The sequence below is a fragment of the Alligator sinensis genome, unplaced genomic scaffold (assembly GCF_000455745.1).
Source record: "Alligator sinensis unplaced genomic scaffold, ASM45574v1 scaffold628_2, whole genome shotgun sequence".
Lineage (NCBI taxonomy): Eukaryota > Metazoa > Chordata > Crocodylia > Alligatoridae > Alligator > Alligator sinensis.
In genome coordinates, this window is record NW_005841833.1 from 4,705,209 (window position 1) to 4,729,644 (window position 24,436).

The 24,436-nt window shown below is 49.6% G+C and overlaps 1 protein-coding gene across 2 annotated transcripts; it reads right to left on the minus strand.

Moving 5' to 3' along the window:
• Positions 1 to 6: 6 nt before the first annotated feature.
• WDR66 (WD repeat domain 66) lies at positions 7 to 24,365 on the minus strand. 2 transcript variants are annotated; one of them, XM_025199140.1, is made up of 22 exons: positions 24,329 to 24,365; positions 23,166 to 23,431; positions 22,362 to 22,889; positions 21,781 to 21,921; positions 20,688 to 20,797; positions 20,062 to 20,167; positions 18,998 to 19,078; positions 18,367 to 18,444; positions 17,772 to 17,816; positions 16,838 to 17,055; positions 14,602 to 14,796; positions 13,381 to 13,628; positions 13,139 to 13,287; positions 11,961 to 12,134; positions 10,803 to 10,987; positions 10,291 to 10,405; positions 10,018 to 10,181; positions 6,998 to 7,088; positions 6,647 to 6,790; positions 4,351 to 4,579; positions 2,947 to 3,048; positions 7 to 1,996 (listed from the first exon to the last, which is right to left on the minus strand). In XM_025199140.1, the coding sequence occupies exons 2-22, from the start codon at positions 23,412 to 23,414 to the stop codon at positions 1,842 to 1,844; spliced, it is 3,507 nt and encodes a 1,168-aa protein (XP_025054925.1). In that variant the 5' UTR covers positions 23,415 to 23,431; positions 24,329 to 24,365; the 3' UTR covers positions 7 to 1,841. The 2 variants fall into 2 exon arrangements, with proteins under 2 accessions (XP_025054925.1, XP_006015325.3); XM_006015263.3 differs by lacking the exon at positions 24,329 to 24,365 and having other exon boundaries at positions 23,166 to 23,463.
• Between the last annotated feature and the right edge of the window lie 71 nt (positions 24,366 to 24,436).

Sequence of the window (24,436 nt, forward strand, 5' to 3'; positions counted from 1 at the left end):
GGGGGTCCCGCTCGCGCCGCGCCGCGCCTCAGGCACCCAGCCGGGCCTGGGCCTCGAGCCCCAAAACACGGGCGCCCGCCACGCCTGAGGTGGCCCCTGCCCCGACCCTCACACCACAGAGCAGGGTCCACGCTCGTCCCTGACCACCGTGCTTACTGCCCCGGTGCGGGGGTGCCACTTGTGCCATGCGACTGGCACGGAGGCCGAGGGCCGGCAGTGTGCGACCGGGAGTGCGGCGCGCACCCCGCCGCAGACTTTGCAACCGGTGCTGGGTCAGAGACACGCCTCGACACCGCCGAGACGGCGGACTCGCGGCGATTTAGAGCCACCGAGGACCTGACGCGAGGCACGGGGAGAGACGTTTATGCATATGTGTGTGTCGATAGCGTCATTTATCCATATAGGCATCGATACAGGGGGAGGTAGACATCAATGCCATCGATGAAGGGGGGTAGACATCAATAAAGTGTGGGGTAGACATCAGTGGCATCGACGAAGGGGACAAGAGACATCAATGGCATCAATTAAGAGGGGGAAGATATCACTGGCATCAACGAAGGGGACAGGAGACATCAATGGCATCAATGAAGGGGAGGCAGACATCAATGGCATCGATAAAGGGGACGGGAGACATCAATGGCATCGATAAAGGGGACGGGAGACATCAATGGCATCGATAAACGGGAAACATCAATGGCACTGATAAAGGGGCCAGCAGACATCAATAGGATCAGTGAACGGGGGGAGACATCAATAAAGAGGGCAGGGGGGGAGTCATGCAAAGTGACGCCTTTCTAGTATCACATCCCTGCACTATCGGACCCTTCGTTACACGGCGGCTGGAAAGCAAACGACACCCTTTATAGCCTGCTCTTTCTGCTCGATCCAGCGCTAATCTCCATCCTACAAGCAGCGCGGCTGAAAGGAACACTTCACAAGGGTCTACATTATTCAAATTGATGCCGAGGATGATGTAAAGAAGGAAATGTGCTCAACAGCTCTTCACTGAATCTTTCTACAGCAACTTGCATCAGCTTCATTATGCTGTTTATACACACACACCGAGTAAGATGCTGTCCCATTGGTATTACACGGCTAATTAGAATTAACATTTCCAGAGAGAAAAACAAAGTCGAAGGAGCAAAAAAAGGAAACTCAATTTTTAATCATCGTCCCTAAATAGAATGCGCTTCCTTCGACTGAGATTTGTTGGATCTGCGTCTAATTAACCATCCAGGCGTAACGTATACTGCACTTATCAATGCATATCATCAGATACTGTACTTATTAATTGCTATTTGACAGCCCGTTTTTTGTGAACAAACTTTAACGTGCTGAGACTGGAATACATTACCGAAGCTTCGCGCTGAGCCCTGATGTAAACCTGCCTTGACACCAGCATTACCAGGCACAGGAAGAACCCTCTTGGGAAGGAGGATTATTAATGGCATAAAGCAACTACACCGGTTCAGGTTTCCTTCTCCCTGAAACCGATGCATCTCTAACGGGCTTGGATGGTCTGGGAGCAGGACCGCAGTGTCACCCCTTGGAGAGGCACCGGCAATGGAAACTACGATGCTGGCGTTAGCCGCACGTTCATTTAACCCTTCCTGATTTTGCGTCTTTCAGGGCGTTTACTGGGTGTTTCCTACCCTGCGCACAGAGCAAGCCACGTCCTCTTGATCAGCCACCCAAGCCGCAGTGCTGTTTGGCCAGTCTTTGGGAGTATTTCTAATCTCTTGATAACACCGATCTGATAGGATCCCCTGGAATTCCATACACCTGAAATTCTCTTTATTTCTTAAAAAAAAAATACAAGGAAACTACGAACGCCATGGCAATTATACCTTTCCAGACCTTTCACTGCTAATGCGTCCATCTGTTTTTTCTAGTCTGTTTTTTTCTGGTTCAGGAATAGGTAAGCCAAGAATGTCAGCAGTGAATATCTCTGCTGTGATTTCCTCTGGAATTTCTTCTTCAATCAAACCTGCTGCACCTGGAGGGGAAAAAAAAGCCAAACACCCCCCCACAAAACAGTCAAGTTTCCCCGATCACTAACACTGGTAACCAGTAGTCTGGGGGTAAAGTGTCCACAAAGGTATACAAAAGAGGTCTTAAATAGCGTTAAGTGTTAAAGTGATACATCTCCTGCGAGGAGAAAAGAAGGGCCTGATCCTATGAGATGCAGCACGTTCCCTACAGCCACTGAGGACTAGACACAGACTAAGTGATCTACGCACTGTAGTCGGTCTCTTCCATTTCTGACCGTGCGAATCGTGACGAGGTTATTTTCATTCCTTGTCTGTGAATGCCTTTAAAATGGTTCTAATGTCATTATTGATGTGCTCGATCTCGGATATGGTTATTCAGATTTCAAAAAACTATTCAGTTGCTTTAAAGACTAAAGCGACTTCCTGTTTCAAGTAATGTAGGGGGAAAAGAACAGATTTAAGCTTTAATTCTTACAAAGGCGGCCTGGGATGTGCAGAATATACTGGTCTTTGGTTAGCAAAGTCTCATCTGCAAGCCCCACATCCAGAAAATTGTGCGGCACTTAATGGATCTACCTCAGAATGAAACAGTGGTATTTCTACCCTACTCTGAATTTATTTTAATCAAGGCTGGGGCTTATGCCACTAAGCAGTTCCTTCTAAGAGCACCTTCAGCAGGCAGAGATCCTTTGCAGAAAACTCTCACTGGATGCTGTTTTAGACTGTTACACATTGGCACACTTGATTCATAGACTGGGCATGAATATCCAATACCCATGGAAGTTAGGGCTACGCATCATCTTTGATTCGTGCACTCTGACTGCGTTTGCAATCTCAGATGCACATTTTTGACAGCTGTTGGACCGAGGGCGATAGGGTTTGCAGGTTGCATTATTGTGTTAAAGGAGCTGAAGAAATTTAAACTTCTGTGCTTTGCAGAATATTAAGTGTTTACCTGTGGGGTCACAAGTACCTAGCTCAGATCTTCCTCCCTCAGGATTCATGCCCAGCAGGGTGGAAAGACACTCTGCCAGTTCCTCCTCTGTCATGTGCTCCCCTGCATACAGTAAAATGAAAACAGTCTCTTATTAAGATTTCAATATCTTTCATGCAAACCTAACCCACATCTGGAGCAAGAGTAGTGGGAAGCCAAAGTAACATGGTTTGAAAAAGTCACGGGGCTCCTTCAAGGTGCCGCCAGCACCACTCACACTGAATGATCCTCATGGAAGAAATTTAATCCTAGAGAAAATTGTTCGAGTGCACTATAAAAGTGTCTCATATCTGGGGGGGGCCTCTACTGGACCTGGTTTGTTGAGTCATTTTGCAATTTCCTTTTCAAAGGAAATCCCAGTAGCTCATGCAGTCCAGTACTCTATATGTGCCACGGCCTGTGCCACAGCCATTCACAGCAGGAGCAAGAAACTCATATGGAATAACCTGCACAGAACAATGTATTCCTAAGCCAACCCAGTTAATGCTCAGCTTCTGTCCTAGAGCACAAGTGTTTCTTTCTCTTACACAAATATTTTATCCTGCTTCATATATCTACTTGTGGATGTTCTCACCATTCATATCAACGTCTAGTTCTTGTCAACATCCTTCTGTAAAGAAGCCCTTCACCTCGATGAAGCCTTGTGACAATGGGCTTCACAGATTGATTTGTTGCTGAATAAACAATATTTCCTTGCATGTTTTTAAGCTTGCTTCCTTTAAACTTAATTGAACATCCAACTTCTTCTTATAATAAAAAATGGAAGTAGAAGTACCTTACCAGTATTTACCTTCTCAAGGTTGGGATCATTCATAATGTTCAGTACATTTGTTTTCATAGATTTCATAGACATTAGGGCTGGAAGGGACCTTGGAAGATCACTGAGTCCAGCCCCCCGCCCAAAGGGCAGGAAGTCAGCTGGGGTCATAGGATCTCAGCTGGGGTCATAGGATCAAGTCCTTTGTTCAAGTCCCTTTCATTCATGTGATTTTTAAGCCAAACAGTACCGCTTTGTAGAGTTCATTCCAGGCCTCTAATTGCTTTCCTCACTCACCTCTGGATTCCCCTTCAATTCCTGCTACTGATTTTTTGGAGAGTGTATCAGTGTATAAAATGTCACTTTAATAATTTTCAAGGTCTGGAACTCTGCATGCAGCAGTGGGGGTGCTTCAAGCTTGCAGTGATTTCCAAAGAGGAGACTACAATGTGTTTAATTATTTAATGTTAAGTTGTGAGACAGATGGGGTAAAACCATAGGGACAGAGCTAGGTCTCTGACTCACTTTTTTTTCTGCCATTGATACTTTCAAACTGGGGGACAGAACCAGCAAACCTCATGCTAATGTCCGGAAGAATAATTGCTCACCTCTACACTGAAGCAGCTGTAGCAAGTCTCCTCTCTTAATAACTTTTTCTCCGTTCTCATTTTCATAGCCAAGAACTTGAAAGGCACTTTGTATTTCTTTAACCGACAAGCCAAATGCTGGTCGATGATTTATGTAGAGTTTGATAAAATCTCCCAAATTGATTTTGGTAACCTGCTTCCCAGTAGCCACGTACTCACTGAATTTTACTTCATTTATTATATCTTCAATCTAAAAGTCAAGGCAAGAGACACTGCTATAAAAAGGCTTCTTTTATTTTAAAGTACGAGGCTAGTTTCTGATCTCAGCGATGCCAGGACAAATCCGGGCTCTTCCACCGGAGCCAGCTGAGTTACTCGGGGTTTACGCAAGTATCACTATGATTAGAATCCAGCCTCGTTTAGCTGACCACGTCACTTCAGAGCAGTTGCTGTTTATTACAATCACAATTACATCCACGCCAGCAATACTCCAGGGTCTTTCTCGTCTCAGGAAAGCATTTTGCCTGGGATGCAATATACTGGGGAAATCTTTGGTTGTGAAATATGTCCAGAAATCAAAATGAGATGGGGGGCGGGAATCAGTCTGGCCATGCCACACAACACAGGCGCAGTATGCCGTGGCTGCTCCTGCAACCCTCCCTTGCAGCTGCATCTCCAGTCAGGGGATTTCAGGCAGTCAATGCACAAAGCAGTGTATCCACCCCACGACACAACTGTGTCGAGGACTCTTCTCTCTACAGCTGGGCTACATGATGTGCACACCCTGGATGAGCTTCAGAAAGCCTCTTCTCCCTGCCCCCGCTCCCAGCGCGCACACATCCGGAGCCGAACTGCCTCTGGGGCCCTCTGCAACTGCAGAAGACAGAGCTGGAATTTGCCCAAAGGGTCCCACATCCTGCCCTTTATTCCCCTGCATCACTCATAAAGAAGTTCTTCTATTGGGCAGTCAGGCAGTCCAGGCCTGTCCTTGTCACTAGCAGTCTCCCTGAAACCTGGCGCTGTGTCAGAGCAGCACACAGCCTTGCAGATGTTTGCTCAAAAGGCAGGTTCTGTTCCATGCCTTCTTTGTGCTCTGCTTGAAGAGCCAGCCTCCTTGCAGAGACAAGCAGAGCTAAACGCTGGGACAATTCCCAGTGCCAACACGTACCAAGCATTCTACTCCCCAGGAAGGGACGCTGACGCAAGAGCTCCCTGGGGAAGCTTTTGCATTCAGCCCTAGGCCTTTGTCCTCATGTTACAAGTTTTTCCACTGAATGGGGCCCAGGGAAGATGGAAATATGGACTTCTGTTCCTCCTATGAATGTGCCAGGCAAAAACAGCAACTTGAATTCCCCGTGAGCTGGTCTGGGCTTCAGTTTCATACCAGCCTGAGCAAAGCACAAAAGAAAAGCACCAATTCCCAGAAGCCCTGTTAGTGGGCCCATGCTGATTTTTTTTCTCCTTCTGCTTTTTCTTTATGAAAATGCTCTGGAAACAGATGATCTCTCCGTGCTTTTATATTTGTCCCATCTGCTTTGTGCAGTGGATTGAAGGTTGCCTAGTTTCAAGGCGGTTTAGTGTTTGCTTCCTTCACTGAGATGCTGCTCTGAAATGTATTACTGTTACACTTTCTTAAGGAGATACTCCTCAGGCTTCCTGCAGCCACCACGCTTTAGAAGAATACATTCCTTCCTCCCCCAGGGTGAGTCAAGGAAGATATCTAGCAACGCAGCAACATACACAGCTATAGGTGCTCTTTCCACATGAGATTATTCTCAGTGTCACTGCAAGGCACAAAGCTTCCACTGAATGGGGCCCAGGGAAGATGGAAATATGGCAAGGCACAAAGGGAAAACTTGCAAGAGGTTTTCAAGTATGGTATAAAGAGCCAGGAGTTTCAGATCCTCTTTGTTTATGGCTAAACACCAGCAGATGACACTCCAGGTGGGTCTCAAATCATTCTCCATGCCCTCCCAGTTCCTTCCAAAGCACAGAACGTTTCCTCTGTGGATGATTTTTGTGTTTCAATGTTTATTCCACTGGGAACCAGACCAAGGCCACTGCTCAGCTGTCAGAGGAAAACCTGTGAGCTCTCCTGACCTGGACAGGATTGATCTCAAGTTCCTGGAGCCACCCAGTTCCCGAAAAGCACTGAATATTTAAAAAAAAAAATGCATAGGGCAAAGTAAAGAGCCAAATTCTTACCACAGTCACAGCACCCTGGATCCAGACTGAACAGCTTAAGGCCAGAAATCGGGATCTGCCTGCACACGTACTCTGTAAACTCAATCATGCTCTATAACAAAGCCACACAAACCTTTTCCTCTGATGGATAATACCCCATGGCTCGCATTACAAAAGGAACTTCCTCCAAGGGAATGTGGGTTGACACCTGTCTGGTCTCCATTGTATCGATGCCCTGGCTCCGCAGCTGTGCATAGTAAAAATAGTCCTCCAGCTCCTGAGACGGAATTAAGTGAAATAAAGCAAAGAGCAGTTACCCAATAGGCACAGAAGATAAGCCTCTTTTAAGATTTACTAACAGGAATATCAATGAGATTGTTGTTAAAGCAGATTTGGACACAAAAAAATTGCCAGACTGGTATGAATTAAATCTAAAATCTTAACCAGATGTTACCACGTAACATTTGTTGTGAGTTTAAATTACCCTGAAGAATTCGCCGTCTCTGCCACCATCCAGCAGGTTGTAGAATGGGATCAAATCCTCACCACCCAGGGAAACAGCAGCCTCCAAAGCACTGGGATGAGAAAAGAAGGAGAGCTTTGAATGCATTTGTGTAAGGAGAGATGTCATTCTCCCCCCTCTGCCCATGACAACTGCCAAGTCAGTCAGATCTGCCCACCTCCGAGCAAACAGGAGAGGCGGTTCTGCACTGAGCCAGGTGCTCCTTCATCACCAGCCCGCACTGCATCAGCACTTCTCATCCAAGGATCTCCACGATATTTTACATACCCAGGGAAGTAACGATTATTAACCAGTCCTCTACACCTACAGGAACGAGCACAGGGCTGGGAGCTAGGAGCTCCTAGATTTTAATCCTGGCTTCACCACTGACTCGCTGAAGCCTCAGTGTTTGGTATTTAACCTTGCTACCTCCCAGAGATAGTAGCTAATGTCAGGGCAGCATTTTGAACACATGAAGGGCTAAGGCACTGAGCTCACGGCAGAACACACATACTTTCGCCCTGTGTTCCCTTGCTCCAACCATTCCACACGCTCCCTCCCTGTTAGTCACTGATACCAGTTACCCAGGCTCTGCCTTTCCTCCAGCGAATGACAGTGGCCCACATCTGGGGGACATATGCTAAAAATGCTCTGGCGCGATCATCTCTGCTCTACATTTCAGTGTCGCAGGCAGCTGGAGCCAGAAGAGCCACGTGGGTCAGTGAGGATGCAAAAAAGCAGCAGCTCCCACCGTGAAAACGGAACAAGACACAGAGCCGGGTGCTGCCACTACAATGGTAACACCAGTGCGCGTGGCCCTGTGCATAACAACCAGCTGTGCCCCGCACCTTTGTTGCACTGCTCACTGCGCTTTTGACAAGCTTTTATAATTAAGTTATTTGGACACTAAACATAGCGGAGACACCACAGATGCCAGAAACAGCAATAAAGCGATAATTAGCTTGTAAAGAGCTTTGCTCCAAAAACAAATTACAAAGAAATTCAATGTTGCCTGGATGCTGGCCAACCTTTATAAAAAAGGATCATTTATATTCTATCCCCTTGGTTAAAATGTCGTCCTTTCTGACACCCCGCACCCCCCCGGCTGATTGGCACATAAAGTGGGAAACACAAATAAACAAAAGCTTTGCTTTCCCAGCCAGGTCTCTGCTCTGCCGCTCTGAGGTTCAACGAACGTTAGCACCGCGCTTTTGCAGGGCCATCTCCAGGGAAGCATCAGGACCTGCCATAGTCAAGGTGAGCAATGTTTCAACTCAGTGATTTGCAGGGTGCATGTGTGTGCCAGAGGAGTAAAGCCTCTCTGCTGGGGGAGGAGTTGGAGGAGGAGAGCTCTTAATTTTTTTAATTCATACCATTCCTTGCACTCCAAAAGAAAGGGGGGGGGGTGGAGAAAAAAGAATCCAGCCAGAGGGAAAAGCAATGCTCAGCAGGGCTGAGTTATCACAAAGCAGAGAGGATACATTCCCATTTTAGATGCGGGGGGGGGGGGTCAACAGTCCCTACAAAAAAGAGACATGCACACCCCTCAACCATTCAATTCCAGCTTGCACAGCAGGAAGCTCCATCCCCTTCTTTTTTAAGCCTGAGGCTGCTCTGCCGTGTAGGATAGGCTCCCCAGTTGCAGGTAGTGCTGGACGAATGAGCACCTCTCTCCAGCCACCTGCTGCCAGGCTGGTACTGGAGATCCTTCCTGCCCTGACACCCCCGCTGCAATGAATGACTTCAGCCTCTGAAACCTCTCCTCTGTGTGTGTTGCCTTTACCAAGCAACCAATATAACCAGGCCTCTCCCTCTAGGCCCTGGACACCGACGTGGCACAGCCCTTCAGTGGGAAGCCTGCAAAGGGAAATTCCAGGCACCTGAGCCAAGGCAGCACCGAAGGGGCATGCAGACAGGGATGGCGTTCAATGTCCTGCCGCAGTCAGGGCCTGAGGCTGCAAAGCCTCGTTCTCACAAAGCGGTCCTCACAGACGCAAGCAGTCCCGATGACCTCAGTGCGTCTACTCATGCTGGGGGGGAGCCTGCAGGATTATGGCTGCTAAATCCATTCTTTCAACATAGTGGGGACTTCCCAGGAACAGGCCATTTCTCCCGGCTGGAGGTGTTATATCCATGCTGTTCCAGTGTCTCTGTCCTGCAGCTACTTCAGAGGAAGGAGGTGCCACTTTCCTCCAGAAACCACCTTCCTTCCCAAACCCCCCACTCCCACTGCCTGGTTTTAAGATTCCCCTTGTCTACGGACCAGCAAGAAGGGTTCTCCGAAGTACTGACACAGCCTCTCCCCCATACAAAGGGTTTTATACACACTGATGTATTAATCACCACTCCAGCCTGCAACACTGTGTTACAGGCGTTCAGTGTCTTTACTTTCCAGGCTTCTGCACTGCCAGGCATCAGGCCCCTCACAGTTACAATTCCCAAGAGATTTCATGATAAAGCAAAGTTCAGTGAGTTCAGCACCTGGTGGCTCATACTGTGAATCTGGTCTTCACTGAGGTGCCTCACGGGAGCTGAGCATGTTTGGGGAAAAAAATAATAATACAAAAATAAAAATCAAGCCCCTGTTATGTGTCCAGAGCACTTCTGGACATTTTCCCTCCCTGTTTTAACCATAACCCTTCTCGCAAACCAGTGCTGTGCCATTTTACACCAAGTCCCTTGAAAACAGGCACCTGCAGTGTGGGATGCAGCAGCAATTCTGCAATGTCAGTGCTATGTAATAAAAGGACTTGCAAGAAGGAGAGCTTATACAAACAGGGAGATTAGTCAGGCTACCGCTATTAACACTCTTGCCCTGAATGACTACAAATAGCCAGGGTCTGACTTGGAAGTTTTTCTGAGGTGGAATGGGATCCTTGAGAACGAAAATCCCTTTATAGGCTTACATTCACTGCCAGGAGAATGTTTTCTTTAGCCGAGTTGATTGCACAGACGTGTGCAGTGCACACCACAGCGTGCTGCTTCTCTCAGCTTTTACTTACTTCAAATTAATTTCCCACTTCATCACGGTGAGGTCATTACCCCCAGCTGTAAAGACATAGCATCCATCATAGGAACTAGCAAGGTTGGAGACACCTCCCGGGTGGCAGATGAAAGCTGAGGACTTGTGCGGGTTACCATCCACAGGCAAAATCTGCAGACCCACCTGGAGAGAAAGTTAGAAAAGATGTGGCAACTGCAGGATGGGGCAGCATGCAATGTCACTGCTAAAGACTCCAACAGATACATCTGACCGGACATACAGGGACCCGTACCTTATCTTTTGCAATATAGGCCAGGTATCGCTTCTGAGGATCCTGACTTTCTGTTACCGGAAGGATCTGTATCTTCTCAAGAGGGGAACCATAGGTTGGTCCCAGATGTGTCTTTCTAAAGCAAAATACAAAATTTCAATTGCTCTATGGACCGTGATGCATTTTTCCTCTAGAATGCTTCTGTGCGCTGGTCTGGAACTGCACGTGCGAGTCTGAAGGCGTGACTCTACTGCTAGTAAAAGCACGCTGGAGGCAGACACACAGCTGCACAATAACACAAACAGTTATGGGGGAACACCATGTGAGACGCTATGGTGTTCCCTGTTTTCCTCCTCTCTAGAAAGTGTGATCTGGTGGTGGCTTGAATGCACCCCACAGACTCCAGAGCTCTTAGCTCAAGTTTTTCAGCAGAGGCCCCTCACACTTGGTGTCCCCCAGGAGAGAAAGTGGGGAGGCAGAGAGAATGACCTCTGAGCGTGAAAATTCAGTGAGGGCAGAGGTCTCCCAGGTACCTGCACATTTTGGTCGTTGCATTATAGAGCTTCATTTTGTACTGATTGTTAGTCGTGAGGATGAAGGATTCTGTCGTGAAGGGCGGGTACCAGGCCAAAGACAAGGGGATGGCGCACTGCTCGATGTGGTCCCTTCGCAGGATCACCAGCTGATCTTTGCTGCTGCTGCCCAGATCATATTCCACCTGATGGGGAGACAACACATGACAGCATCTGTGAGAGGGCAGCCCAGGCCTGTTCGCATTCAGCTGTTTCTGCCTCTCCAGCACATTCTGCTTTAACCCTTGCAGCAGCCCTGCAATCTGCTGTGATGCAACCCCCACCTGCACCTTCATAATTATTACACATCATATGGATTCAAACTCTCTAAGCTAATACAATGCCCACCCAGGATCCCCACAAGACTCAGCTCCCACCATGCACACCCCAACATGCTGAATCCTTGAGTTGGTCACCTCGACAGGCCAGATCTGGAGGAAGAAATCCCCTGCAGTGGAAAGGGGGGCCTGTACTGCAAGGGCAAGTGGGAAAGATCTGGAAGCCTATGTCGGGGTGTGGGACTCTTCACACCACAGGGACCCCTCCGGTGTTCCTATGCACTAGGCTTTGGGGGGCTGGGCTGCTGCATCCACTGCAACACGCACCTACTGGTAACAGTCTCCTGTGAAGCATGGAGGAGCAGCAGATTGGATCTGTTACACCCTTTGCTGCTGCTCTACCGTGGCAGGGAGGAGATATTTCTGAGCCCAGTGTAACATCACTTCTCCAAGGAAGACTAGTACGGAGCACAGGGACAGGGTTAGACTCTGAGCAAACGGGCAGGCCTTGGAAAGTGTCCCAACTGTCAAAGGGAGGCTCTGCCCAGCCAAAAAAAATTAGTGCAGGATGCAAAGTCAAGCGCCAAGCTGTGACCTCCAGACATGCAAAGGGACAGATCCATTCATGGCCAACAAGAGTGGTGGAGCAGCTCCCAAATGTGAGATGGAGAAGCATTTCTGAGGCCCCCTCAGCACTGGGTAACCAAAGACACAGAGGGGATAATGTCACCTGCCCGAGATCAAATGTTGTGTCCAGGTTGGAAATGTGATCCAGGAGTCCTTCCTCCACAGCCTCTGCACTAATCAGTACACTCTGCTGTCTTTCAGGTTAATGTCTTACCAACAGTCTGTCCTCCCCAAGGCTTAAGAGCCTGGGTTCACTGCTGTCCAACTGGACACCAAATATTACACTTCGAATTGGCTTGTAGTGTGCGTGAAGCCCTGCAAGATGTTCCCAGGACCTCCTGCCATTTCTCAGGGTTACTTTGTAAATGGTCACTGAGAATTTTTCATCCTGTAACAACAACAAAAGCATCTCAGTGTCGCGTGCCTGGCTGTCTGCTCATCACACCAACCTTGCTGCCTTTTTAGCTGCATGCCAAGATAGCCACAAAGAAAAGGAAAGGAGCAGAATGGCAATCATGATAAAACATGTGATCAAGCAGAAAGAATCTGAACAGGACTCGCACATGCCGTGATTAATGAGTAACAAACCTGAAGTTCAGCCTTGCTCTGAGCAAAGCCACCGACCAGTCTGGGATATATAAATACAGGCTTCTGCTGTGCAGAGGGACTGCTAACACTGAACCTTGGAGACTCACCTTGCCTCAATGACTCTAGAGCAAATGCGATCAACTTGCAGTTATAAAATGAAAGCCAAAACCATGTTTTTCAGGACTTCCAGCCCCCCGTGGATCTGAGCTCCCAGTGACCGTGTGTGTAGGGTCTTTCTTACTCATGGATTGTTATCAATAATTATGATTCTACAAGCCCAAAGCAGCCCTGGAGCCTTTAAACACTGCCCTCCATTACACTGACATGAGGAACCAGGTTAATTCACCTGATCGTGATTAAAGCCAGAACAGACGCCTCACTCTCCCAAAGCCAGTTCTGCAGGGATCACAGGAGTGGACAATAGTCAAAATGTGCTTTTGTTGCTGGAGTCAGGAGATAAGGCTCTGACCAGATACAGGGTGCAGGTCTCTTAAGGAGGGTGATGCCATTTGAACATAGCTGGTCCTCTGAGCAAAACAGCTCTAAGAGAAGGAGACCATTCCAAAGGCATAGGATCACAGGAAAGTAGGGGTGGAAGGGATCTCTCAAGGTCATCTAGTCCAGACCCCTGCCAAGACAAGATCTTTCCTGATTAAATCATCTTAGCCAAGTGTCTGTTTAACCTGCTTGTGAGCCCCTGGCCCAGCTGTCCTCTCAGAATTACATTACAGGATGGTCTGAAAGCTCCAGTCCCACCAGAGGACGTTACAAGGAGAAGAGCCATACATCAAGAGAGAAACTTACAGCAGTTGCAAGATACTGGGAGTCATGGGAGAAGCAAAGATGAGTCAGCGAGCCTCTCGAGTACTTGAACTCTTTACAGTCATCGTCCAGAGAAATACTATCAAGGATGCGAAGGCTTCCATCAGTAAAACCAGCCGCCAGGGAAGAACCTAAAACATGCACCAGAGGATCATTACTCCGTGGTTCAGTCATCACAGGAAGCCTGAGGCTTAACGTGTAGCAAGACATCAAGATAAAAATACCTTCTGGGTCATAGGACAGACACTGGATGCTGGCCCCAGTAAATATTCTGCTAATGAAGTACTGGGTTTGCTGGTAGTCCCACACCTTCAGCAGCCCACAGTGACTTCCTATGGCAAGAAGCGGCTGGGTAGGATGGCAAGAGATGGCATTAACAGCTTCCTTGGCCTCCTCCAACAATTTCTCCAGCTTGGTTCCCTCCGGCGTAACATGCAGCACAGTCGCATCCAACGTGGAGAGGATAAAATTCCTGTTAGGCGTGAAGTGAGAGAAGCCACTTGCCAAACTGTACAGGTGCAGACTAGAAAGAGAGCTTCTTCCTTGCTGATAACTGGGTGAACAGCTAGTCTCGCCCTGCACAAGAATGGCTGCTCATCCATTCACTCAGCAGCGTCTATAACGCAGTTTCCCTGTGTACCAGGTGAATGGCACACAAACCAGACTATGGGACGGGTATGTCACCAAACTGTTATGGGGCAGAGGTCATCAGCTGGCCTGCAAGGGAGGGGCTGGTTTCAATTAGAGGGACAAATTCTGAGATCTTTACTCAGGTCTCAGTACTGCTACTACGCACAGTCCGAGTAGTACTGAGTCCCAGCCCCCACCCCAGTTAGTGGCCAACACAAGTGCGACTCCTGGCGTGGTCACCTGCTAGCTCACACCCAAAGCCACCATGGCTGTCAGAGAAGCACTGGCAGCAGAACCGGGGGGCTCCTTGCTCTCAGTCCTGTGCTCAGCCCAAAGCTCCTCGCTCTCCCTCTCTTTTGTAAGCAAGTACCAGATGCTGCCTGCTGTGACATGGTGGGGCTGGAGGCCCTTCCAGCCACCTGTTCTGCAGGAGAGATTGGTTTCCTGCATTTGGCACAGAAAGCCAGGGAGGAGGGAGGGAGAAGCCATAACCTGCCTGACCAAAGCAGATGCCGCAGTTCCTGGCTAGGCAGAACCACTGTCCCCAGCCGAGATCTCCACTGCTACTGGGAATCTGGCAGCAGGAGCCAGTGTGAGGCTTCCCTGTGCTTTGCCACCCTTGCATGTTTCCCAAAGGGGCCGCCAGGGCCAAGAAGCTGCAGCAGACACGAGGCTCAACAGCCGCAGCTTCACACCCAAGTCTCTGGGCTCAACTTCCAGGCAGAAACACAGCAGGGAGAGCCTGTCAGCCACTAACTCATTTCAACAGTTCTGCGCCGGGCAGTGGGTTAGCTCAGTCTCAGGAGGACACTCACCTGACAATAAAGGGCTGGCCACCTATGGTGCAAGAACTGGAGTAGTTTGAGCGGCAGCTACCGGGATTGGGAGGGCTTTTGGAAAAGGAAATGGAGTGGATGGGCCCCAGGTTGAAGTGGCTGTACCAGTTCACAAGCTGCAGCTGGCCGTCGTAGAATTTGATGTGACCTTTGACATCACACATTACAAAATAGCTGAAAGGAAGAACACAGGTCTGTTAAGGAAAGCGTATTAGGCAAGCTAATGTTTTGTGGTCCTAGGGCATATTACGAGGGAGCAGGCTTCAGGACTCACAACCTGATCCCGCTCTCACTTTCCCCCAATGTAAATCAGGGCTATCCCCACTGAAGACAACAGAAAGACTTTAATGGAAACCTAGTGTTCAGAATCAGACCTTTTCTCGTAAGCCCTGCTGCTGGATAAGCAATGTCAGGTCCACATCACACAGGAGAAAACTGAAGCTCCAAGAAGTGGGAATAATGCAGTGCATTAGCAAGAACATAAAAAGTGGCCTATTGGGCCAGACCAATGGTCCATCTAACCTGGTATCGTGTCTCCAGCAGTGGCAGAAGTAGATGCGTTAAAGACAGAGCATGTGAACAGGGTATATCTAGAATGATTTATATCCCCTCTTCCTCCCTGGCATCTACAAATCCTGCATCCACAAATGCACAGAAGCCAGGAGTCTTGATCTCCAAACTATTACTTAAACCTCTGGACAAGGCCTCAGAACACTGAATTAGCATCTAAAGATGCTCTAGTTGCTGCGCACAAGCTAAACACATGCTTAGCTCCCCAGGAGACGACATTATCTAGAGGATTAAGCTTGCACGAGGAAACAAGAGTTCCCAAGTCCTGCTCCTGAGCCTGCCACCGACTCACTGCGCAACCCTGGGCAAGTCACTTAAGCATTCCACGCCTTGCTCCCCTCATCTGTAACGTGAGTGTCATGGCACTTCACTCGCTCCCTTTCCCAGGGGCACTGTGAAGGGCAGTTAATGCTTGGACAGTATTTTGAAAGTGTGCAGTTGTATGGAAAGCAGAGTAATGCCCCGCACCGAGGGGCTGGGATATACTGGCTTACACTGTGCTGCGACCTGCTACTCCGTGGAATCGTTCAGATCATGGATGTTGTGTGTGTATTGGTTCCCTCTACTGGTTAAGGTAGGGAATTAACCCGACAGCCAAAAACCCATTTGCTCTGATCCTACTTGGATAGTAGACAGCCCTGGTGCTTGCATGTGGGGCACAGGACTGGGGAGTTTCACAAATGCAGACAGCATTGGTTAAGCAAGACATGGCACTGTCCTTTCCCCTCTGAATGAACTCAGTTTCCCCGTTGCTTTGCTAAGGTGGTAAGGCCCAATACTCCCTGCCTGCAGGGATTACAAAGGTCTGCTTTATCCCACTGGGGATCGTGGTTCTCTACATTCCCACCACACTCCCTGCTGGCGAAACAGCCCAAGTCCTCTGACATCCATGGAGTTTTCCTGCAGGAATTTGACCCTTTTTATGTAACCCCAGCAGGTTGCCAAGTTCCTTAAAAGTGCAACATTGGGATGTTCAGAAAAGATAGTTCAGTTGTGAGCAACAAGTTTTCTGGTGCTCCCAGTCCTGAACTGAGCACAATAATACAAAGGCCCATTAGCTCTGCACATGAGTGGCTATGAAGAACAGTACTCAGAGGAGCATTTTCAGTGGGATTTTCAAGAGTGCTCTGTGTCAGCCTCACTTGGCTCCAATAGAACAAAACCCTGTCGGGAGCAGAGCAAGGCCGCTGCACAAAGGGCTATTGAGAAACCCGCCTTGACACTGAAAGCAATCCTAACAGAAACAACTTTACAATGTGTGTGAGCAAAATAGAGTATGTCACAAAACCGAGTACGTCACCCTCACTTGTTTGAGGTGAGCCACAAAACTCACCACCACCGAGTCACAGCACACAATAACCTGCAGAGAACAATCACATCGGAGCTTAGCACGTGCTCTTCACAGGTGCAAGTGGCCATGCAACAAGCCTCCAGCAGGTCCATGAAAGTCCTGCTTTCATTCCCATCCATTGCCCAAGGAGTTTAGCTTCATGTACACACATGTGGAACGGTGTACATGCCAGGTGGAAAGCAACACACACACACACACACACAGATTTTGCATGCCAGCCACATACACCGAGCTTTTATATAGCTCGGTTTGCAAAATGCAAGATGGTGAACCAGGAAGGATGTAATCTGTTACCTGTCAGATACTGTAAGCACAGTGAGGGCATCTTTCTGCAGGTGCATCAGTTTAATAGCCTTCATATTATATGGCTTGACGGACAAGTCAGCAGGCCCGGACGGCGGGCAGACTGCATCCCACACCACCAGCTTCCCACCTGAAGTGCCCGTCAGAGCTTGCAAGTTCTTAAAGTGGAAAATGGACTGACTGAAGAGTCCTACCACCTTGTTGAACGTCTGCAAAAGAAGCAGAGACCCCCCCACACCAACCATGATGTTCTCTGCAAAGTGTATGCAGACCCTCTCCTCCAGAGAGGTCATCTATTAAGCAACTATAAAACGGGAGGGGAAAAAACCCCTCTGAAACAGCCTCATAGGAAACAAAATGCCTTGTTTGTGTCTGCTGAAGGACTCGGCCCCTGCACTCTGCTGCTGCTACCGCCCCCAGGGGGTAAAATTCTACCCCGGCGAGGGGAATTGTATTGGTCTTCCACAAAGAGGAGTGCAAAGTGGCAGATGGTCCCATTAGAGAAGTGTTTGACCAGCTGGCTGAGTGGGGAGCTGTTACTGGGTTTTCTAGTTCCCTGCCTAGGTGAGGCAGTGTGATGGGAAGACAAGAGTGGGAGCTGGGAACTGTGGAGGTCTAGTCCCAAGGCAGGGACACTCCACCAGCACAAGAAGGTCTATCATGCAGGCCAAAGGAAGTGGGTCTCAGCCACAAGTATACCAGGACTTCTGGAGTCCCACCCTGAGCTCATCTCCCACCACGGATTATCCCCTCCACGAGCCAGCACGTCCTCCAAGCTAGAGACCCAGGGACACACCGTAATGCACTGGGACTTAGCGAGATCACTCCAAACAAGACCTTGTGCTTGCTGAAGGAGGCAGACAGGCATCACAGCCAGAAGAAAAGCAAAGCAGGGGAAACCTTGCTGCTCATCTACAATACTCACTCTGTCAGTTAGAAGAGGGGCACTGTACCGCAACCCATCACTGTCCTGAGGAGACACGCAGAGAGCAGGTTACTCAGAGACAAGCATTTTCAAAACAGACTTCAATCAAAAGAGAGGCTCTACTGAACACGCCCATTGCTGTGTGTGTTATCTGGGCACCAACTTTGCATCAGGTTGATTATTATTATTATATGACAGCAGCCTTCAGAGGCCCAACCCAGGTGAGGGGCCTTTTGAGCTGGGCACTCTGCAAGCAGATTGGGAGCAGCATCCTTTGCCCTGAGGAGCAGGCAAGACAAATATAAGAAGGAAGAAGAGAAGTGACTTGTCCAAGGTCACACAACAGGTCAGTGGCAGAACCAGGAAGAGCAGGCAGGAATCCTGCAGCCAGGCAGGTGTCCTTTCCATACACCATACTGCCTCCCGAGAAGACAGCGTTCCCATATGCCTTCCCGCCCAGGACCGCCGCATGCTCAGTGCACACTGAGGTCCAAGGTCTGTGGATGAAGTGCTGGGCTGACTTTTCCCTGGCAGGATCCACCTGTTCTTGTGTCACAAGGTCTAGAGACCATCATTCCCCACCATTCCCACTTACCCACAGGTAAAATATCACTTGAGTTTTACTGTTACTGACAAACTCTCCATGATCTTTTGGATTGAAAGTAATGTAGTTCTGAAAGTAAAAGGGTAAAATCATGTCAAAATCCATGTTGGCCATGGTGTTAATATAAATCAGCACTCCAACTCACTGGCAGGGAAGCTTGCTACGCTTCAACTATGATCTGCTCCCATTTGAAATGTCCCTCATCACTGAATTCACCACCTGGGGCATGACCCCCGGTTCCACTGTGGTTCTCCTTTGCCTCTCTGAATGTCAAGTGGACAGAACCAGGCCCCTGCGTAGAAACCTATGAAAAATGGACCTGTTCCAGAGGTCACCCCAGCGGCAGCAGTCACAGACATGGTTAGAGCGTACTGCTTTATGGCTAGTCATTGTTTCTCATGTCCTCCCAGAATCACTGGAAGCAGAGTGGAAATTACAGCAGCCATGAGGCTGTCTCCCTGGCTGAGCATGGCCCTGCACAGCCCCAGAACACAAAGCCAGCTTGGGCCCCATCTACCCTGCCCCAGCCCCAAGTGCAGGACTGGAGTAACTGAGACCAGATCCTCTGGACTTTACAATGGCTCCCACAATGCCAGCCCCCTTTAACAACCAGATCACTCACCTGGTACCCAAATCTGGGCTCCAGCTCTATGCTACACTGGGGTTTCTCTTCAGACGAAGTCCACTTCCAAATGCACACTCTCTGACACAAAGGGGAGAGCAGGGTTACACCAAGGTGCCTTTCTACAACCTACTCAACTCAGGAGGCCAAATCCTGCTCATACACAGTGCAGCAGCTCCTGCTGTGGGGTGTCATGGGGGAAACCAAAAAAACAGAGTCCAACCTGGCCTCGCTGGCAAGCAAAAAGTTTGCGCTAAGTGGCCGTGCTCCACACCCAGGGTAGGCCACGTCACGAGCCAACATCCGGCATTGTCAAGCCTTTGCTCACACACTGTCTGGAACTGCAAAGCGAGAGAGGTGGGTCTCTGCTCCTCACACGCACGTTATAAACTGCTTTTGCTGTTGCTCCCTCTGTACAAACCACTAACTCTTGGACCACTGTAGATTGGCCTGAGGATGCAGGATCTTGTGGGCAATTATGATACTGGCTGTGGTTTCAGGACTCAGGTGAAAAGGAGCCTGATAGTCTCATCCTGATCTCTAACGATGAAAAAGGAGGAAGAGACATCATCAACACTGAGTTCAGTCTCCCGCTAGCCTAATTCCTGGCATAGCCCCTGGCTTCCAAGTGAGATGTATATTGTATAGCAAGACTGTCTTTAAGGTGAACTCCCTTTCCAGCTGAGCTCCCATTACCTCTTTGCTCAGATCTTAAAACAGAATAGCAATGTAGACAGAAAACAACAAAGAAATCCCTGCCGTTCTCCTGCCTGCAGCGTAAAGTAACCGGGTTTCCTGCTGTACTCGAGTTATTCAGTTAGAGAGGCATCAAAGACAGCATCTCCATTTGTGGCTTAAGCTTGCATCTGAACTCGGCAGCACTCATGGAAACGGTAGCTCAGCATGCACTACTTACAAAAATCAAATCTGCAGAGGTGGTTTTGCAAAACTGAGCCCACCCTGGTTCTGCTGATCTCCGGTTCACATCCCCCTCTTAGTTACACGAGTGCCAGTTCACTGGCTTTAGTCACTGCAGGACACAGCAGGGAAAACCTTTCCTTTACCTGTATTTTGCCAGCACCGATGGTTGCCAAATACTTAGCATCATGGGAAATAGCAATAGCACTGACCCCATCTCCTGGATGGCCGAATATAGTGTGCACAGGAATCCTGCAAAGCAAAGCATGCACGTAGGCTAAGTACAGTGACACCGGCTTGCAATATTATTTCTGCTTTCTTTTTTTCCCCCTCCAGGCAAATTCCACAGCCTGCCATTTTGGGAGCCCTTTTTCATCAGAATGAAAAAAATTATACCCAAACAACCCTGAATTGTCATAAACTAATTCAAATAGGATCCCAACAACCCTCCCCAACATCAGCAGGAGACAGACTCCTGTGCACATGCGGCCATTCAAGCAGGGAAAAATAGTCCTCCGCAATTCCAAGGACTAGGAGCTTGACCTTGGGCAAGGATGCTTGCAAATCTTAGGCTTAACGAAGGGGTTCTGACCTATCCCAAGGATCATCAGCACGGAGGCACTTTTACACTGAAGCCTTTACTCCATCATCAGCTCCTTTGTGGCCTTGTCCATTTTCCTTGCTTGCTCGCTTGGCCCATGCTGTTATTTCAGTTCAAACCAGAAGCTGGAATTGCTAATTGAAAGGTTTACAAACAGGGGCTTGATCTTACCCAGAGAAAGCGTCCCACACAATAACCAGGTTATCAGGTCCTTGGTCGGCTGTCACAATCCACCGCTTGTCTACACTCACACACAGACAAGAAATAGAATTTGAGTGACCCTGCAGAGTGAGAAGGAGAAATCTGCCATGAAAGATGCAGGAGAAGGTTTAATTAAGCCTCACATGCTTTCCCCTGCACCTGAAGAGGCCTCCAGGCCCTGCGTCTCACTCCTTCATGCTCACCTTCACCAGCACCCCCCCCTTTCTTTACCCCTTCAATAAACCCCTCACTCCTGTCTTGACCATGTTGTGCCTGAAGCATGGAGGCCATCGACTGCATAATGCTCATAACAAATAACAAAACAGCATCTTTAACAAGGCTGCCATGTAATGTAGATCCGTTTCAGAGATCAGCATTAAGCGAGAGCACTGTTAACAACGCTGCATTTATCACATAACTTACAACTTTTCCTGCCAGAACTAGCTGAGGGAAATTGGGTGCACATTATGCACAACAGAAAGGGCTCCCCTATAGGTCAAGAAATTGTTGTTGTTTTGTTTTGGTTTTTTGGGTTTGTGTTTTTTGGGGGGGGAGGGGGGAAGCATAGCCATCAATGCTGCCACCACTCCCTCCCTTCCCCATGCCCCTGCCAAATTTCCAGACCCCATGGGAAGCTCCTTCCCTAACTGCACATTGCAACGGGATAGTAAGTGGGGTTTAGAGCCTCCAAAAAATAAAGGTACGTGTTCTATTTGGGCATGTGATATGGCAGAAAATACGGTATTCATAAAGAACTGCCCAAAACATGCAGGGGGCTCCATACCCACGAAGACAAGCAGGCTGTAAATATTCCCCTGTAAATAAGAATGAGATGAGACCATAACACCACAGTACAGCGAGATAGCTGATTATAAGCAGGACTCATGAATGCTCTTCTGACTGGCAGAGGAATAAAAATGCAGCTGGCACCGGCTAGATTTCATAGACATAAAATGTACAGGAGTCTTCCATTTCCCTTGCTGGATTCAGTACTTGCAGATCATTCTGTGGGGTTGGGGCCTGCCCTTGTAGGACAGGGTGGGGAAGGAAAGGCGTTCTGTACCTGCAGGTGATATTGCCTATTCCTGAAAACATCATGGATCACAGCAGTGTGAGCGGAAGCGTACAGGATCACCCTGTTCTCCTCATCGAGCAGGCTGTAAACAGGGAGTTTGCTGTTGTAACCAAAGGCCCAAGACAAGCTCTGTAAGAAAAACATGGTTGTGCTCATTTATGCCAGGCAGCACGAGAACATTTCTGAAGCGCGGTCTCCTCCACTTCGATGGCACCTTTCACCTGGAAGGAGCTCGCTGCACTTCACTTGTAGTGGCCTCCCTGCCCTCCGAAATGCAGCTACCCCTACAGTGAAGGGTAGGAGCCCATGGTGCCATGCCAGAGCAAAACCCTTCCCACAGCAAACTGCCCCCTGACCCATTCAAGCTGCTTTGGCAGAACATTCAGACCTGGATTTCAGCCCCTAACAGAGGCATCCTGACTTTCAGTTGAAAAAATAAGTCTGATAATCAAAGCCGTTTCCCTCTGGAAGCTAAAAACTGATTTCATAGGGGAAGTCTCTGAGATATCCCCAGGCTTGGTGTTCCTACTGAGGTTGGCAGGGCTCTGGACTGTGTGTGTAATACTCACAAGCGGATGTGTTTTCTCATGCTTCTGCTCTTCAAACAACAAGCCTGGAGTGGCTGAGGACACCGCTGACGCCCTCTCCTCTTCCTGGCCCATGACAGCACCTCCTTCACTGCTCCGGGATTCCTGCTCCACTGAGCTCCCCTGGTCTTCGCCTCCCAGACCTTTCTGGTGACTTTCTTGGGCTTCCTGACCCAGCTGCTGCATTTCCTGATCGCTGCTGGTGGGGCGTGGAGGTGTCAGCCTCTCGCTCCCTGGTGGAGGCTCCGCAGGAGTCAGCTCTTCGTCTGGTCCCGTACCCTCCGATGTCCCCGTCGTTTCTGCAGGTTCTTCTGCTCTCCCCTCGGATGGGAGCTCAGCAGCGTCACACACCTGCTCCCTGCTGACAGGGCTCGACAGCACAGTGGGAGCCATGCTCTCAGGCTGAGCCTCTGCTGGGGGAAGCTGTTCACCGTGATCCGCATCCTCCAGTATTTCTGTGGCTTCTTCTTGTTCGTTGGATGGCGTCTCCAGGACGTCAGCTACGGCATCCTTTCAAATGAACACAGGCTTCAATACATGCTTTGCAAAATCATCTCATCCATGCCACATCGTCCCCTCTACCACCCCAGCTCCTCAGCCAACTATCATGCCGTGGACTGTCACTCGTTTGTACACTGCAGTCCTACTGGTTATTAAAGCTGCTTTGAGTGCTAGGTCACACCATCGGCGACGAGCCCATTTCAGGCCTCCTGTACCCTTTTCTGTGACATCCCATGCACCAGATGCAGGGACCTTGCTGTGGATGCCTGCTACATTCATACTCACATGTGAAATCGTGGTGCGCAGCTCGCTCTCTTCAGGCGGTGCCTCGGGAGCAGCACAGTCTGCTTGCACCACATCCATAGGCCCCAGGTCACCTTGCGTCCTCTCAAGGGAGGTTTCTGTGACCTGCTTCGGTGACTCGGTCTCCTGAGACGCTTCTTCTTCCTGCAGAGCTCCTGGTGGATCTGCACCATTTTCAGTGCCTCCTCTTGCTGATCCCTTCAACAGGGTTTCACCAGGATCATCATCCATCCTCTCCTACACACATCCTTCCAAAACACACATCAGTGGGTTAAAAGCCCAGCACAGCTTCTCAGTTCTCAGCACTTAACTGTTCCTCCCTGGCACATTTCCTAAATGGATGTTATGTGGCGAGCAACTGGAACCCAGGTCTTAAAGCCTGTTTGTGTCCAGCCCTTTCAATCCGAGCCAAGAAGCCTGGCTCAACATGGGAACGGAGGGGCCTAGTTTGGGCCCACTCCAACATAAAACCCTTCCAGCGGTGACAGGGCTCGGAGGCCTCTTCCCCTGGGAGGCATTTCTGAGCCTGTGTCACTTAGTGCAGTCTGATGGACACAGCATCGGTCCTATAGGCAGAGCCACAGGAGGGACGTGCAGGTCCGGATCAGTGGGGGAAGGTGCCAAGAGCGGAGCGTATGCCGTGCACGCACCCGGCACATACACACACACACATGGGCAACACATTTTGCTTTCACCCCCACCACTCGGCATGCTTTCCTCCAGCTCAGCACATTTTTCTGCACCGGCCAAGCCACAGTCATCTTGAGGGAGGCCCACGACGGAGCAGGGTTTAACTCCTTAGTGACTTCCCTGCGCCAGAAGCCAGGTCCGGCGGTTGCCTGACCACCCAGCTGCAAGACAGGGACCGAGCTAGGACGCCCGGCTCTGAAACCCCTCCGCTGCCCCTCTCCTGGCCAGCTCTGCCTGGCCCCCAGGGGACGTTCCCGCAGCAGCCCCGCAGATCCTGTAGCCTTGTGCAGACCCCTCCACGGTCCTGCCCAGCCCCTGCAGCCTCCTCTCCAGCTCCCCAAACCAGCCCACACGCTGCCAGGCTCCCGCACACCTGACTTCCTTAGGGTCTAGCCACCACCCGGCCTCTCCATGGGACCCCAGCCCAGCTGCCCCCAGCCCCTTCCCCGACTCACCCGCCGCAGCTCAGCCCCGGTTCTGTTTGTAGTGATGCCCGTTCCCATGGTAACCGCTGCCGGCAGGCCGGAAATACGGAGCTGCTGCAGGCGAAGCCGCTGCATGGA